The sequence below is a fragment of the Anopheles coluzzii genome, chromosome 2 (genome assembly GCF_943734685.1).
Source record: "Anopheles coluzzii chromosome 2, AcolN3, whole genome shotgun sequence".
NCBI classification, from domain to species: domain Eukaryota; kingdom Metazoa; phylum Arthropoda; class Insecta; order Diptera; family Culicidae; genus Anopheles; species Anopheles coluzzii.
Genome location: NC_064670.1, coordinates 109164497 through 109182144, shown reverse-complemented (window position 1 = coordinate 109182144; position 17648 = coordinate 109164497). Strand labels below are relative to the sequence as shown.

Below are 17648 nucleotides of genomic sequence, written 5' to 3'. Positions count from 1 at the left end.
GCTCTGGGTTTAGCCCATTCCCCGCCCCATCGAAGGTCGTCCAGCTGGTCAGATAATCGTTAGTAAAAGTAGTATTGCTATGCCACTGCGCCGGGCCACGATCGAGATGAGGCATACCGAGCAGGACAGTACGTGGTGTAGAGGTCAAGGTTTGGAGGGTAGAAGAAAGAAGAAATTTCATGTTTTTCTCTTTTCGATACTCATGACATGTTATCCCTTAACCTGTAGATGATATTTAAAATGGAAAAAGCATCTTGAAACATTCGGTAACATTGTAATGGGGGAATGATTGCATCTTTCTCGTCCTTGAAGAGAACTAGGGAGTGTCTGAAACTTTAACAAAATACGTCCTCTATTTCAAACAAGAAAGAGCCCAAGCTTTGTCAAAAGTAGTCATTTTGGTGTTGAAGATTGATATCTATCTGGCCTTAGATGGCAGATTTAAAACACCGTTCCGTATGATCGTACCAAAACCCATCAACATTCTTCAAGGAAACGCTCACAAATAGAGCTAAAGCTAAATGGTGTTTTTGCATGCTTTTAAACTAAAGAATACGGAAATAAATAACAAAGCCCATTTAAGAAGCTGGGCTAATCTACAGAAACAGTGGGCATTACAAATCGTTTTGTAAACAAAGGGATGCGAATACTAAGACCGGCAAATAATTTATTGTTATTAGCAGCTCAAATGGTTTGGACTTCTGGATGGTCAAAAATAGATTAATGATTTGACAAAGTAGAGGAAACATACATTTTTCTGTGTGCAAATTTTAAAACACAATCATTTGTTAGCCATTTTACCAAATCATAACAGATTCATAATAGAGACTTGCCGGACTACGGCCGGCCTGTTTGAGTGGAAGCGGAACCGCGTTCCGTATTGTAGTAGTAAATGTAAATCTCCTATCCGATTAATGTACTAGGCCAGATGTGTCAAACTAATATGGTTTAGTTTGCTTCGGTTAGTTTGGGTGGATCAAAGGTGGTTTATTTGGCTTATTAAAACGATACAGGTGGCTGGTAGAATTTGGTTTTTGCATCAGTTAATTGGTCCACATTAAAATGGGTCCATATTTGTGTTCTAAGCAGCGCTCAAGCAGCATTCTTATGTCAAATTGAAAGAATTGTTGTATTTTATATTAAGGCAAGGCATTGTGAAAATTATCTGCATAAACTATTCCGTACAACTTCTTGGCATCAATTTTAAGCTAAAAAAAATTAATGCGTAGGGTCGGTATCGTTGAGTCCGTTTCGAAAATTCCGTAGTCGTATTTTCCGTAAGACCGGGTGACCGTTTTGTTCAAGCACCCAGTTTCCCGGGATGCCCACCCCTCTCCTGGTTCGCCATATGCCACCATCTGCCCAAGGGATTGGATCTAGCTCGTGTACCCAAGCTAGAATATATGGAGGCACATGTTACCACTCTGCACGACGAGGACATATCGGAATAGGAGTTGGATAGGAAAGCCTATATTATCCCTCGGAGGGCTTCGGATCCCGCATCCCATTGCAGAGTTAACCTACGTAGGCGTGACGTGCAGATAGGTGAACGCACGTTTGAAGTCGTCCCAGAATTCACCTATCTCGGGTCAAAGGTCAGCAACGACAATAGCATGGAAGCTGAGTTGCGCGCAAGGATGCTGGCTGCCAACCGGTCATTCTACAGCCTGAAAAATCAGTTTACCTCAAAGAACCTGTCGCGTCGGACGAAGCTGGGACTATATAGTACCTATATAGTTCCGGTACTCACATACGCCTCTGAGACATGGACACTGTCCAAATCTGACGAATCCCTCTTAGCCGCGTTCGAGAGGAAGATGCTCAGAAGGATACTTGGCCCCGTATGTGTGGAAGGACAATGGAGCAGCCGCTATAATGACGAGCTATACGAGATGTACGGCGACCTCACTGTCGCGCAGCGTATCAACCTCGGAAGCCTCCGGTGGGCTGGCCATGTTATACGCATGGAAACGGACGACTCAGCCCGTAAAGTCTTTTTAGGCCGTCCACAAGGACAGAGGAGGCGTGGTAGGCCTACATTGAGGTGGCAAGATGGCGTGGAGGCGTCCGCCATTAAGGCCGGGATAACGGAATGGCAGACGAAGGTGCGAAACCGTGAGCGGTTTCGGACATTGAGGCAGGCCAAGACCGCAAAGCGGTTGTAGCACCGGATAAGTAAGCTAGTAAGTAAGTAAAGAATTGCTGATTATTTCCTGATCATACATTTAATTCATGTGGCTGTCAATAAGCAATCAAGCAATAAGGTTTACTTTTTAATCAGCCACAAAGTAAGAACCAAGCAAAGTACATTCAATTTTCGTATTCAATCTATCGTATTGGGGTGGGCCACTTTTTATTATGAGCTCTGTTTTGTGAGAAGGTTAAACAAAATAATGAAAATTTCAAAATAACGATGAGGCCAGAGGCATAAGTTTGACAAACCTGGTTGCTGCTTGATTCCGTTGTTCAAGCATAATAACAGAAGAACCATATCTCTAAGGGCCATTCTCTTCTTACTTGAGTAATCGTACGATGCATAAAATGCTATTTATGCTTTTTGTAGTCTTCCGTGTCTCGACGATCATATCGATCAGCATTCGTTTTCTCTCATCAATAAGGACATTTCTCAACTAGAGAACACTTAAAAGAGAAAACTGTCTAGTGCAATCTGAGCGCAAAATGTGTGAGGTTGTGTTCTTACGTTCTTTAATTATTTGTAGTTGAAGAAGTATGAGTTGTAATCATAATTGTCTCTTACCTTCTTAGTCAATGGTGAAACATTTACAATGTACGTTCCTGCAGTCAAAGATAAACCTTCAATCTATATTTTTTGAAATTGAATTGAAAAATTGAGTTCGATATGTTTTCCTTTTCTATTTTATTTTGAATTTTATGATGCAACACATTTTACATCTCATCTCCCCTTGCCTTTAGACAAATGTGTTTTCTATCAGAATTTTATAGCAAAATGCATATCGTTCATGTTGTTAGTTAACAGATAACCTTAGAATAATTTTATATTATCCCTCGTTAAATGGACATTTTTTATTTCGGCAACTAACGCGTGCAAAAGGTCCTCCAAAGTGCACAAGAGCCATGCTATCCTTCGCGCTATCCTACGCGTCGCTAGAGCGTCGAAGGACCTACGCGACCTATAAATGCCACGTTAAACAAGCATTCCATTGGTTTATCATTAACTAACATAAAGCTTCTTGATTCCCAGCCTCGTGTCTCTACCCTATCATATCGTCTTACCAACCTAATTACTATCATTCCCTTTGCACTGTAAGAAAATGCATCCTTCCTCACGCCCGTACGCCACCGGTCCACCGGCCAGTGCCACTCCATTCATCACTCGTCCACCGGCTAAACGATGGCAGCGGGGGCGGTGGATTCCGTCCCAGCGGGACATGATCGAAGTTGATCTGTGTTGGAATTTCGATCGATTTTATCACCTCCACGGTGGAGGTGACCGGTGCCAGCGTTGGTGGAGCGACTTCACTGGGCGGCTGCTGTGCCACGGGCTGTGGCTGATGCCTTTCCTCTCCTCTATTTAGTTCCAGCGATTCTAGTGAAGCGGTCGCCGGTGTCGTACTGTAATCGTGGCTCGATTTGCGATTCGCCACCTGCGATACCGCCTGATGCCGAGGGTAAATGTTGAAGTGTACCATCAACCGTCCCGGAGCGATAAAGGGAGCGGAGAAGGGAGGGATACGCGGTGGTACACGTCCCTCCTTGCGGAAGTAGTTCTCACCACCTTCGTACTCGTCACTAGCGGCCTGTCCGAACGGCACTGCCCGATACGGTTGTGCTGTGGAGGGTCTTACACGCTGCTGCTGCTGCTGGTAAGGCGTCAGTTGGGCAAAGGTTTGCTCCGGCCAGGCCGGTTGACGGTATGGATTGCGGTACGGGTTGCGGATGCGCTTCCGTTGGTGATACCTTTGCTGCTGCGCAAAGCCCTTCGTACCAAGTCCAACCACTGGCATCGGTTCGAGGTTAAGCATAACGGAGAAAGGCATACCACGCGTTGGCCACTCCTCACTGTCGGCCGAGGGCGTCGGCTGGCTGGCCGGTGCAAAGCGAAACTGTTCCGTCGCGAGCAGATTCACCTCGCTCGGGTTGGAGGGTTTGAAGTTGTAGAGCCGATCGGGCTGCAGCTGCTGGTTGATGAGCTGCGGTGCTTGCAGATGCACTTCGCGAGGCTTTTGAGAGGACGCCCCAAACAGCGTGGTGATGTCACCCTCCTTCCGTGGATGGCGATAGATGCCGCTGAACTTTACGCGATGGTTCGGATGCACCGGGTGGTTAAACTCGGCCGGTTGAAGAGCCTGAGGAGCGTACGGGTAGTTGTAGTAGAGTAGGTGCTGCTGCTGAAGCTGTTGCTGCTGCTTGCGCTTGGCCAGCGTTAGCTGCCGCACAATGTCCTGCACGTTCGAGGGTGTCCAATCGTTGGGCGCGAGTGCTTTCGGCGTTCGATTGACGCGCGGTTGCTGGAATCCGATCGGTACCGGTTGGCCATTTAACGGTGCCACCTGGAAGGGTTTCGGTTCGACGTTCAAAACATCCCGCCGACGTTCCGCCTCGTCGGCGGCTTGGGTGGAATTGCTTTCTTTCGCTTCCTCCCAGGATGTCCACTCGGGGGCACGCAACGGTGGCTTCAGAAAGCGTGCTGGCAGCAGCACCAACCGATCGCGACCGACCAGCTCCGACGGGCGGACGGTCGGTTTCTGCTCCGCACCGTAGTACCGTAGCCGACGGGTCCGTTTCATGGAGGATCCTTCTTCTACCTCGCCGTCGTTCATTGGTTTCGTTTCGTTCGCTGCAATACCCGAGGAGAGCGGAGTCGTTAGGACGGTGTTGTACCCGCCCGCACTCGGCTCGATGGCAGTTTCGTTCGTGAAGCTGGACTCGATCAAGATCTGGTTGCGCGATTTGCGTTCCGCTTCGTGCACGATCATGAAGAGCGTAAAGAAGGCAACGAACGCCATCGCCAGTATGCTGTACAGTGCGATCTTGCGATGCTGGTGGTTCGGTTTGCGCAGCACATCCTTCGGTGATTCATATCTGTGGCGATGAGGGGAAGGAGAGGAGAAACAAGTCTCGATTAACAACATGCTTAAAAGGGACTTTCTTAACTACTGTTTGCACATGAAGGTCACAACTAGCATGATTGGGGCTCACTGATGAAAGCTTAACGATCAACTTTCGCAATGTTCGCTTTATGTGCTGTGTTGCTGGGCGAGGAAAGTTAGCGATCACTAAGTGCTGATTTTTATGAATCGATAAACAGTCATTGCTCGGAAAAAGTAGAGAAATTGTAACTGGATGAGCAAACAAATGTTAATATTTGAAATACTAACCATTGAAAAATGATACAAGAAGGTAAAATCCACTTACACTGTTGATATTTATATTACAGATTTGTTGAGTGCCAAGCAGACTTGCCTCGTGGTGTGACGGTCAAGTACACGACTTGATGACATGCATGTCATGGGTTCAAATCTCATAAGACTCGAGAATTGCTACGTTGAAATTCTAGTCATGGCTAAAACAAGCAGATTTTGGGGTAGCTGGCCAATCATTGCCCCCCCCCCTCCCTCCCCATGTATGCATGCATGCCCTAGCGTTGACACTCTACTCTATGTTGGGGAAGACAAATTAAGAATTCGATTGATAATCTAGGAGCCGCCGCCGCTACAACGACGAGTTGTTGTACGAGAGCTTTGGTACGGTTAATCTCGCTGTCGTTCAGCCACCAACAACACCATTTCAAACTCGCCAGATTCTTGACATAACACATTCTGGTATTGGGGCCTTTTCCGTTTTAAGTTCGTAGGCTGTTTGCATTGTATAGCAGTTTTCGAGCAGCTATCTAAGTCGATATAATATACAGGTGGGCTTATCTCAAGGTGTTTGAATTTAGAAGGCTGATTTTTATCGCTTCTGCTTCTGAATGAAGATTTTATGAGTGTTTTGTGTACTCATCAAGCCTCCAGAAAGCTTGTTTGAGCAAAAGTTTTCACCCGTTCTTTCAAAAAGTGATGTTCAAAATTGGTTATAAAAACAAGATATGAGACCACCTGATCTACATACACTTTGATTCTAGATTCCATCAACTGATCTCTTTAATGCACCTTGGGATAAATGTAAACACCACCTTGTTTTGCCATTTTTCGAGCAGGTACTCGAATCTAATTCTAGCTTTGAGGCTAGAATAATTTAGACTGAAAATTGCAGGGTAGTTTTGTGTGTGGTTTTGTATGGAGTGTTTACATGATTTCAGCCTCCAACTGTCAAACTTCATACAAAAAACTAACTAGAATCGTGAAGGGCCCCATTGTTGATTGCGTTGTTTTGCGCGCATAACACTAGACAATTCAGCCCTTTTAAAGTCCTTTTAAATAGCGTCCACAAGGACAGATGAAGCGAGGCAGGACCCCAAGTTCAGAAGGCAAGATGACGTTGAGGCTTCCGAAATTTATAATGCCGGAGTAACGGATTGGTAGACAAACGCATTAATGACTTAAAGGTAATGTAAGTAGGTAATTTTGCCGCTTTTAATCCAAATATTTTTGATTTGGCAACTTCTTTGGCCGTACTCGCTGCTGAGGTTGCGTTTGGAAATTCCGGCAGACGAGTCTTAATTATCTAAAAAAAAGGTAGTTTTCTTTTCATGTTTGTGGTTTAATTTCACATCTGCAAAAATTTCTGAAGCTACAAGAATTTCGAGGGCCACGATTGAAAGATTGAAATAATTTGCAGGCCGCATCGAACCTACGGATCCACGTCGTTGACATCTCTGGGCTAACCTTGGGCAATTTTAAAATTATAAGCATTCTTTTTCGGCCTTTCAAGCCCAATTTCTTGGGCTTATTTTTTACTCAATGCAAGATGAAAACTGGAATTTCAATCTGGAGCTGACCCATCCTTGCATATACCAATGCTTTTCTCCAATCGCTCTTGCAAGAAGTAAAACCATTGAAAACTGAATAGAAAATACGTCTGTACCTGTACACTGCACCCAGCTGCGACAGCCAGTTGTTACTGTACGCCTTCACGAATCCGTGGCCCGTTCCGGTGAGCTTTCGGTCGTTAAACATTCTGAAGAAAAGGGCTGTTGGAAAAGTTATCTTCTTCAACCGCTTATTAACCACTGGTACACTAGTAGTCACACACACACGCGCACTTCTTTAATGTGAACATTCACATCCCTTTTTTGTCACTAATTTTCACTACACGAACCAAGTTCTGACGCCCTTTTTCTGCAACACTCTACACTAAACAGTCACTTTGGATGGAAAGAACACACTTCACTGCAACCTGCGAGCCGAGCCCATCGCACCACAGACAAAACAACACACAGCGTACCGTGGACACCGCCACAACTAAACTGTCACCAGCGCATCGGCAATTCGGGCCACAAAGCGGTCACATCCATGGCCTTCTGGCGTCGAACGCGCACAGGCGCACACGCATGCATGCAAAACGCGGGGACGCGTACGCCATACGTGTGAGAGGATTTAATTCATGGCTGTCGATATGGCCGCGTGACTTACTTGTCGGAGCGCAATCTTCAGACGCACCCTAGCGCGGCGCGCTTTTTTTTTTAAACAACAGTCGACACTTTTCCGTCCCATCCTACTTCTTGCGCATTGTGTACACCTTCATTAGCCTGTAGAAAGAGACATTTTCCATCAGACACTCGTTGATGGAACCGTTCCTATGGTTACGCTTTCCACCCCAGCGGTGTTTCATACGGAAGCGAAACACCAATCTTCCGGCCTTCCGCCCATTTCTTATCGCACCTTTTGTAATCGTCTGGCGATGGCATCGTTTTTCGGTGACACTTGCCACTTCCCCCATACCAACCGAAGCCACCGACAAGAGCTATCGAGTAGGCAGCGCGCGGGCGCGAGTTTATGCTTTACGATGGCGTTGTAGGGCGATCGTTGTAAGAGACCGTGAAGCGAGTAATTACCGCACAAAAAGCAATCAGGCATCTTCCCTGCATCGGGTTGCGTCGGAAGTGCGAACTACTAGCAGTCGCAGTGTGTTTGTTTTGGCCCTAAACATCACAAAGATTTACTTTTACTTCGTGGTGCGTGGTGAGCCGCGCATGCTTCTGGAAGGGAGCAAAGTGTAAAGGGTTGACTTTTTTTTGGTGTTGTCTTGTCCCATGCGCATTAATTTTACAGAAGCCAAAAACAAGCTAGTTTCTGTTTTCGTTTTCTATTCCCTGAAATAAAACGAAAAAGAAGGTGGTGTTTATTTGGATGACGTTTTTTGTGGCTGTCTGAAGAGTCACCGTACACACACGCGGCGATGACATCAAATTTAGTGGCTTTGCATTTGTCTCAACGCCGGGGCTCCGACAACTCCTTACGCTTTCTTCGACCGTACGGCAACGGGGTTCGTCGCTTTTGCGCTTATTCTCAGCCAACTCCAACCGAGCCCGCGATATCACTTGCGCTTTCGTTAAGATCTCGTACGAATTCATCACCATCAAGATCAAGACGGGGAAAGGTAGGAGGAGGGGCTTCACGGAGTGGGTTCCATTTCGTTTGTAGAATATTAATTCGCCGGCTCATCGGACCCGATTCGCTTGCATCATCATCATCATGTGCGATCGTGCGACCGATTTTTGCGCGGCTGAAGTGGCCCAAACAAAATGTTACTCTGGGGGAACGCACTGGTGCGTGTGTGTGTAGATGGGCGAAGTATTATGTCTCCCACAAAACAACATAACAAAACATAAAACGTTAATGTACACATAAATTAAATAAAACAAAAAATGCGATCATAAAAATAGGGCTGGAAAGGTAGCAAAAAACACAAGCTAACTACTACAAACCGTAAAAGAAAAGAGGCGTGTAATGGATTAAACAACGGGCACTAAAAACTGGGTTTAAATTATTCACATTTTCACCTGTGGGGTTTTCTCTTTTATTTCCGCTACTCATTGCTATCTTTTCTGGTTTCTTAAACACACATACACACACACTCCTTCATATTCTGCACGATATCGAACACAACACATTTTTCGTTTAAAGTAACACATCTACTAGCTACACTGGCCTTTCTCCCTCTCCTTCGTTAACACGGGGACAAACTTCTGCTTTGACTAACAAAAAAACTATAGAGTCGCCGTTTCTGGGTGAGTATTGTTGCGATATAGATTTGTTGGTATACCGATTTCAAATGAACGGTTTAGTAACCTTACACTTAATCGTCGACCTGAACGAGAGAAAGGGAGGGAAAAATGCAACCGAAAGAAACAGCAAACTGTGCGGAGGCTTTTAGATTTGCTTTCTCTAGCACACTGGACGATACTTCTACTAGCTAATGCCTTAGAACTAAACTAAAACTGAACCGTCAGACAGTTGGGCATTTAGGGCAGTATGGTAGTAGTAAGAAAATAAAGCGCACGCTCTAACCGACGTCACCCCGATAATAAAATGATGGTGATGGTGATCATGAAGATGATGACGATGTACACAGCACATACGAAACAATGCAGGACAAACACACACAGAGGAAGCATAGGGAATCGTCTTAAAAGGGGAGAGAACCTAGCAATGAAAATTCTTGTTCAGAAGAAAGAGGAGCAAACCCCGCTCCCTAGAAGTTAAACGGTATGGCTGGCTTCGGGTACGAGTAGCCGGTCGTTTCATCCGGTGGCAGATACTCGGGCGCGGGCGTTGTCCGGACGGTCGTGGTCGGAATCTTTGGCGGCAGTGTCAGTGGGTTGGGCGGTTTCGGATAATCGTACCCGCAGGTACCGTCCGGGTTTAGCTCCGCCTCGCTGCAACCCTTGGTCGTGGTCGTAGGTCTAGTGGTGGTGGTGGTAGTAGGCCTTGGAGTTGTCGTCGTCGTCGTCGTCGTTGTTGGTGGGCGCGTTGTCGTTCGCTGCAAGGATAGTTGTGTGAATTGTGTTAATCAAAGGATGCGGGAAGAAAAAGTGCCGTGAAAAAGGCCATTCTTACTCTCGTGGTGGTCGTTGGTGGTAGATACTCCAGTGGCGGTGTCGTTCGACGTGTTGTTGTCGTCGTGCGCGTGGTGGTCGTAGGACGACGTGTTGTCTGTAAGGACACAGTAAGTTTAAGCTTTAATTTAACAAACTTTTTTGATTGATCTGGCTCTCACCGTCGTTGGTCGCTGGGTGGTGGTCGTTCGGACACGATCCGGAATGGTGAACGATTGATCTGGCTTGGGGTAGTCGTAGTCACAGCTTCCGTCCGGATTCTGCTCGGACAGTGGGCACTTGGTCGTGGTCACGACGCGTGGAGTCGTTCGCGTTGTTGGTCGAGTCGTAGTGGTGGTTGTGCGGCGTGTCGTCTGCAATAGAATTAGAATTTTATTATTAGATTTTTTTTCATCACAAAATACCACTGTTTGGGTAAATAGCATACCGTAGTTGTCGGACGCGTCGTCGTTGTTGTGCGGCGCGTTGTAGTCGTTGGCGGTAGATACTCGATAGCTGGTGTGGTTCTTCGGGTTGTCTGTTAAAAACACATAAATATTTATTAATTTTACTGTTTTTTTTTAGATAAAAATCATTCTATAAGGCAATTGGATTACCGTTGTTGTTGGCCGTGTAGTTGTCGTTGTACGGCGCGTTGTGGTAGTCGTTCGCCTCGTAGTGGTTGTAGTTGGCCTCGTAGTGGTCGGTGGCAAATATTCCTGTGCTGGAGTGGTCCGACGAGTGGTCTGAAACGAATCAGGGGAAGAGGATTTGTAAGGTTAAAAACTATTGAGAATGTATTTTCTCTTTGATCCCCCTCCAGTAGTACCGTCGTTGGTCGGCGCGTTGTAGTGGTGGACACTCGGTTTGGCAGTGTGAAGGATTGGTCCGGTTTCGGGTAGTCGTATCCGCAGCTACCGTCCAGATTCTGCGCCGACGGTGGACACTTTGTAGTGGTGGTTACTACTCTCGGTGGTGTTGTCGTTCTGCGGGTGGTTGTGGTTGTAGGTCTAGTTGTGGTCGTTGTACGACGGGTTGTCTGTTTTCGAAATAAAATAATACGATATGTAGCAAAAGATACATTTCTCCCAAACTAATTAAGAAGGTTACAATGCTTTGCAAAATATTTGGGATTATTTCTGGAACTGATTCTGAACCCAAAGCGGAACTTGTTTCGATCCGGAGCCCGTACTGCTCTTGAGGCTGATACAGATGTCATATTGATCCTGGAATGGATCCTTAACCTGATCTTTAATTTCTTGAGTTGATCCCCAATGAACAGCTGTCGTTGAACTGTTGCTGAACCTACACCAATTTTGGAACTGATATCAAATTCCTGGAACTGACCACTAGCCCTAATCATTCCTGGAGATGATTGTTAGCCAATGCCATTTCTGATACTGATTTCCAAACCCTTACCGATACTACGACTAACTCTACGAAACTGGTCCTGACCCTATACCAGCACTGGAACTATTTCTTAACTCATATCGGTTCTATGACTGATCCACACCCTTTAAAGATCCAGGAGCTGATCTTGAATCCCTACCATTCCTGGATCGTATACAAACTCCACGTCGATTATGTTCTAGAATCTCATCTCATACCCATAACGGAATTGCAACCCCAGGAACTGATACAAAAACCATAGTGGCATTGCTACTAACAATTGCTACCAGTCCTGGAACTATTCCTGTACTCATATTGTACCTAGAAATTATCCTGGGACTGATCTCGGACAGGAACTGGAACTGTTTCTAAATCCATACCATTTCTGGAACAGATTCCAAACTATACAGGTTATAGAGCTGATCCTGTATCTATGCCGCTTCTAGAATTGATGGTGTACGCATACCGTTCCCCGAACTAATCTCTAAGCAATAGCAACCCTGGAACTGGTCACAATCCATACTGATTCTAGGACTGCTCGGTCATGCATCTAGATTAGCGGTTATCAACCGGTGGGGAATTACCCCAAACTTTTTTGGGGAGTAAATTTTGATCAAAATTTCTCTAAATACTATGAGATGGCCCGCTCTTCCCCCCGCTCATGTACTTGTGAGTGGGGAATGAAGTCCTACATGCACCCTCCATGGGGGAAAAAGCTGCAAAAAGCTTGAAAACCACTGATCTAGATACTGCACCTGCTCCTGTTTTTATTACAGTTCAAAAACCTGGGCATACATCTGTCTCAGTCATGGAACGGATTGCGTCCAAGAACTGTTACAGTAGCTATTCCAATTTAGCAATTGATTCTGGTACAATATTGATTCCCTGATACCAGAAAAATCACAACTTCTTACTAGAATTTGTTTATAGAGAGACACTTTTCCTTACCGTAGTAGTCGGCCGGGTCGTGGTTGTCGTTGGCCGACGGGTCGTTGTAGTCGTCGGAGGTAGATACTCTTGCGCCGGCGTAGTTCTGCGTGTAGTCGTCGTGGTGATGCGTGTTGTCTGTAACAATAGAATAATTTTCATTAAACCTCCTTCTCCCACACACTTTTCAAACAACAATTTCCTACCGTTGTTGGCCGTCGCGTAGTAGTGGTCGTTGGGACACGATTCGGCAGGGTGAAAGACTGATCCGGCTTCGGGTAGTCATAGCCGCAGCTTCCATCAGGGTTTTGAGCCGACAGAGGACACTTTGTTGTGGTTACGATTCGTTGTGTCGTTCTGGTTGTTGGCCTGGTAGTTGTGGTAGTACGTCTCGTAGTCTTTGAACGAAAAGAAATATCCAAATTAATTATAAAATTGCTTAACATACAGCCAGCTCACTCCTATTTACCGTCGTTGTGGGACGAGTGGTTGTAGTCGTGCGCCTGGTGGTCGTTGTAGGTCTGGTTATGGTCGTCGTACGACGCGTCGTTGTTGTCGGTGGAAGATATTCCTGGGCGGGCGTAGTCCTTCGCGTTGTCGTTGTGGTACGACGTGTTGTCTGCAAGCAAAACAAGAGTATTCAGTACCGTTCCATCGAATATCGTTTAGCAAACCTCTCTTACAGTGGTTGGTCTGGGTGTTGTGGTCGTTGGGACACGATTTGGCAGGGTGAACGACTGATCAGGCTTCGGATAATCGTAGCCACAGCTTCCGTCAGGATTTCGCTCCGAAGCGGGACACTTGGTCGTCGTTACAATGCGCTGAGTGGTTCTAGTCGTTGGGCGTGTGGTCGTTGTCGTTCTACGCGTTGTCTACAATTGAAATGAAAGCAATAAATTAGATACAGACATATTTAGTAGGCAAAAATTTCACACCATCACTCACCGTAGTGGTTGGGCGTGTTGTGGTCGTGGTGCGCCGCGTGGTCGTTGTCGTTGGCCGAGTCGTTGTGCGACGTGTGGTCGTTGTCGGCGGCAGATACTCCTGTGCCGGTGTTGTCCTACGCGTTGTGGTTGTTGGGCGACGCGTTGTCTGTAAAATAGTAATGGAATCAGCGTTTTGCTTGCCAATAGAGATAACTTCTCTCTTACCGTCGTCGTTGGCCGACGCGTTGTGGTGGTGGACACTCGGTTAGGCAGCGTAAACGATTGATCCGGTTTCGGATAATCATAGCCACAGCTTCCGTCCGGATTTTGGGCCGACGGTGCACACTTGGTCGTCGTTACAATACGCGGCGTTGTGGTTCGTCGCGCAGTGGTAGTTGTTGGCCGCGTTGTGGTTGTAGTGCGACGAGTGGTCTAAAAGGAGGCAAAAATGAATTAAAACGCATTCATGCTTCAGTTTCTATGCAAAGCTCACCGTCGTCGTAGGGCGAGTGGTGGTCGTCGTACGTCGCGTTGTTGTCGTTGGTGGAAGATACTCCTGCCGTGGTGTTGTCCTGCGCGTGGTGGTCGTCGACACACGATTCGGAACGGTGAACGATGGATACGGCTTCGGATAGTCATAACCACAGCTGCCATCAGGATTCTGTGCCGACGGTGGACACTTCGTGGTCGTCACAATCCTGGGCGTCGTTGTACGGCGAGTCGTCGTCGTCGTTGGACGAGTGGTGGTCGTGGTACGCCGGGTCGTCTATAAGAATTTGATCAGAATTGTAATTAATTACACACATCAAATCCAATTTCAACACATCAATCAATCAAACACACACACGTACCGTAGTTGTTGGCCGCGTCGTTGTACGCCTCGTTGTCGTCGTCGGTGGAAGATATTCCTGCGCTGGCGTCGTTCTGCGCGTGGTTGTCGTACGGCGGGTGGTCTGTTTGAAACAAATTAAAGCCACCAAATTAGTTGGCTGACAACAAACCGACCCACCAAAAGCATAACATACCGTCGTCGTCGGGCGGGGCGGTGTTGTAGTCGACACCCGATTTGGCAGCGTGAATGATTGATCGGGCTTCGGGTAATCGTAGCCACAGCTTCCATCCGGATTCTGCTGCGAAACGGGACACTTGGTCGTCGTTACAATGCGCTGAGTGGTTCTGGTTGTCGGCCGCGTCGTGGTGGTTGTGCGGCGCGTCGTCTTTAGGGGAAAGAGAGGAAACAAAATTAAGCATAATTATTTATTCATCTTGATTAAAAACCACACATCTACGGCGAATGAAAAAAAAACCTTACCGTCGTTGTTGGCCTTGTGGTGGTTGTCGTCCTACGGGTCGTTGTCTAAAAAGCGATGTAAACCACAAAATTTAAAGCAAAAAAAAACATCATTTGATTATCATAAAAGTTCACCATCGCTGTGATTGGCGATCGTAAACCTCGGCCACCTGACCATCCATGTAAGCCCGCGTCTTAGAACATCATCCCACATAATTTATGCCATGCCCAAAACAGCGGGCGTGCCTTATGCCCCCCTCTACCCAAAACAGGCCTTGTTTTCCCTCCAATAGTGTGTTAATTTATTCGCTATCTGCCAAAGGGCAAACACAAACCCACAGCAACACAACAACCGCTATCAGCGTCTGGAGATACTCGACAAAGACGAACCAAATGGGTATATTCGGCAATATCGTCCTCAAAAAAAAAAACCGGTAAAAGCAAACACATTGACTGCTTACTGATGTAACGTTCGCGTGCTACCGGAGGGAAGCCGGAAGTAACGGTCAACATTCCAGCGTTAAAGTGTTAAACGCTGTACAGATCAAGGGCGCGTGTGTAAACGTAAAGTGTTTGCACTTTACACAAACCACACACAAACCGCAAGCGTCTAGTCTGTTAACCAAAGCCCTACCGTTGGTCGTCGCGTAGTGGTGGTCGTTGGGACACGATTCGGCAGGGTGAACGACTGATCCGGCTTCGGGTAGTCGTAGCCACAGCTTCCGTCCGGATTCTGGGCCGACGGGGGACACTTGCTGGTGGTCGTTACGATGCGTGGCGTTGTCGTACGTCGCGTAGTCGTCGTCGGTGGACGTGTGGTTGTGGTCGTTGTTCTACGCGTTGTCTGCAATAAATTTATCAAAAAGGAATGCTTAATAATCATCCTAAAAACATCCCAATTTCAGCTCCTTACGGTGGTTGTTGGTCGCCGGGTGGTCGTGGTGGTGGGCACACGATTCGGAACGGTGAACGATGGATCCGGCTTCGGATAGTCGTAGCCACAGCTGCCGTCAGGATTCTGTGCCGACGGTGAACACTTGGTGGTCGTCACAATCCTGGGCGTAGTTGTACGGCGAGTCGTCGTCGTCGTAGGCCTCGTGGTCGTCGTTGTACGACGCGTAGTCTAGATGGGGAGAAGGTCAACCATCAATACAATGTATCGTGTTTCCAGTGCTCCAATAAAAAGGGAAAACAAACTATCCGTCTGAAAACTTACCGTCGTCGTGGGCCGGGTAGTGGTCGTCGTTCGACGTGTAGTGGTGCTCGGCGGGAGATATTCCTGTGCCGGAGTAGTACGACGGGTAGTAGTGGTCTGCAAAAGGGCAACCATATTATAATTGACGCTGCAGGGGATGATTCTCCCTTCATTACTGCCACTGACGGGTTTGCACGAGACACTTACCGTTGTAGTAGGCCGTGTGGTCGTTGTCGTTCGGCGCGTTGTCGTCGTCGTGGGACGCGTCGTGGTTGTCGTTCGGCGCGTTGTCGTTGTAGTAGGCCGCGTGGTTGTTGTCGTCCTGCGCGTTGTCTAATTGGTAAGAATTGCACAAGAATTAATTGGAAATCTTTTTTTTTTAGATAAAATTATTCAAACCTACCGTTGTCGTTGGTGGCAGATACTCGTTCGGCAGTGTGAACGATTGATCCGGTTTGGGATAATCATAGCCGCAGCTGCCGTCCGGATTCTGGTCGCTTACCGCACACTTGCGGGGCGTCGTTGGCTGCTCGAACGGAACCTTCGGCTTGTCGTAGTGGTAGCCATCGTCCTGCAGGATGTTGTTGTTTGAGTAGCCACCGCGCAGCAGCGTGGAAATGTCCGCTCGGGCCGTACCGACGGCCAGCAGCACACCAAGCAATATGGTGGCGCTCTTCTGTGGACGATACAACGTGTGATGAAAATCAGGTTAGTGTAATGCATTAATGACCTAGAGAAAAACAACCCAGCCGGTAGCGAACGAGCAGTAGCTTCGTCTAACGACAGTTGCTTCAAAGCTACCACCTTCAGCACAGCCTCCGACACACGTTTGGGTTAAAGGCCCGCGTGATTAATCGTGCCGCAGCAATGAGATCTGCACCGTCATTCCGACGATACGAGACGGCGCGAGACACGGATGAAGGTGTTAAATCATCGCACCAAAGGAAGGCTGCTCGCGGCCATAGGCCACGCAGGATGTCACCCGGGGCCGAGCCATTTGTAACGCACCGCTGACAGGTTCGCATCAAATCGATAAGGGAACTGTAGATCCGCGGGGGGCCATGCTCGGTGTTTGGCGTACGATGGCCATTAATGATCACTGCTTATGGAGTTTAGTATGAAGATTTTTTTTCCGTTTTCTTCTGACGACTTCTTCCTCCCTGCGAAAGGCTAAGCGTCAAGGTCTGTCAAGGTCCGGCGGCAAGGTTCTACTGCGCGCGCGCACAGACACACACTCGCAAGGAGCCGTCACTATTTGTTAAATTTACGATCGCCCAGCTTCCCGGGGGGTAGCTTCTTGGCTGGTTTGGCCAGTATCTCCGAAAAGGAAACCCCTTTAGACGAGTTGCGGTTCAACTACGAAGTAATGTCTCTCATCACCTCCTCATCCTCATCATCTTCCAGCTGGAATGAGAACAATTTTTGCTCAAGGTCCATCGTGTAGCGTATGTGGACGACGAGCCAGTCGAGCGGGATGACACGACCGTCGCTCGTGTACCGGAATGGATCGTTCGCGTGGGCATACTTTCGATTTCCATCCTACGGCACACACTACTATCGTGTTCTGATCGCATGAGCGCGTTCCGATCAGCGATCGATTGTGTAATGGTATCCCGCGTGTGCATTTGCAATCCTGTAGCAGAAATCCCACACGGCAATACACACAAAAAAGAACAGGCGCCAGACTGGACGATCGATATCTTTACTTTGTCGATCGCTAATGAGTGTTTGCTTTTCTATTTGGAGTTTGCTCAGCAGGACTAGTTTACTGTGCTGCATACGTGTGCCTAAGCGACGAACCTACAATGTGGTAGGGGAAGTGTAACTTTAATTGAAGTTCGTTGTTTAGAACACTGTTTGGCTTCTATTAGTAGCGATTGATTATATGACCTTAACAGCTTGATGGCATCGAATGTAGTATAAAAAAGTGAAATAATGATTTCAGCAATGCTTTGTCAT

The 17648-nt window shown here is 47.2% G+C and overlaps 2 protein-coding genes across 3 annotated transcripts in view; both read right to left on the bottom strand.

Moving 5' to 3' along the window:
- Nucleotides 1–7970, bottom strand: part of LOC120953004 (uncharacterized) — a 218831-nt gene extending 210861 nt beyond the window's left edge. The window contains exons 1-2 of the mRNA XM_049607049.1: nucleotides 7009–7970; nucleotides 3828–5064 (exon numbers count right to left, since the gene is read on the bottom strand). Coding sequence (XP_049463006.1) covers nucleotides 3828–5064; nucleotides 7009–7100 — 1329 coding nt within the window. The 5' untranslated portion in view covers nucleotides 7101–7970. The remainder of the gene's footprint in view (nucleotides 1–3827; nucleotides 5065–7008) is intronic.
- A 934-nt stretch (nucleotides 7971–8904) lies between these two features.
- Nucleotides 8905–17648, bottom strand: part of LOC120953408 (mucin-2-like) — a 33518-nt gene continuing 24774 nt past the window's right edge. For both annotated transcript variants that reach the window (XM_040373295.2, XM_040373296.2), the window contains exons 2-22: nucleotides 16093–16365; nucleotides 15897–16022; nucleotides 15711–15806; nucleotides 15408–15617; nucleotides 15129–15338; nucleotides 14516–14560; nucleotides 14229–14420; nucleotides 14055–14156; nucleotides 13697–13969; nucleotides 13429–13635; nucleotides 13223–13369; nucleotides 12961–13149; nucleotides 12747–12896; nucleotides 12484–12675; nucleotides 12299–12415; nucleotides 10791–11000; nucleotides 10579–10707; nucleotides 10410–10499; nucleotides 10144–10335; nucleotides 9984–10079; nucleotides 8905–9906 (exon numbers count right to left, since the gene is read on the bottom strand). In XM_040373295.2, the coding sequence (XP_040229229.2) occupies nucleotides 9619–9906; nucleotides 9984–10079; nucleotides 10144–10335; nucleotides 10410–10499; nucleotides 10579–10707; nucleotides 10791–11000; nucleotides 12299–12415; nucleotides 12484–12675; nucleotides 12747–12896; nucleotides 12961–13149; nucleotides 13223–13369; nucleotides 13429–13635; nucleotides 13697–13969; nucleotides 14055–14156; nucleotides 14229–14420; nucleotides 14516–14560; nucleotides 15129–15338; nucleotides 15408–15617; nucleotides 15711–15806; nucleotides 15897–16022; nucleotides 16093–16365 (3534 nt within the window). In that variant the 3' untranslated portion in view covers nucleotides 8905–9618. The remainder of the gene's footprint in view (nucleotides 9907–9983; nucleotides 10080–10143; nucleotides 10336–10409; nucleotides 10500–10578; nucleotides 10708–10790; nucleotides 11001–12298; nucleotides 12416–12483; nucleotides 12676–12746; nucleotides 12897–12960; nucleotides 13150–13222; nucleotides 13370–13428; nucleotides 13636–13696; nucleotides 13970–14054; nucleotides 14157–14228; nucleotides 14421–14515; nucleotides 14561–15128; nucleotides 15339–15407; nucleotides 15618–15710; nucleotides 15807–15896; nucleotides 16023–16092; nucleotides 16366–17648) is intronic.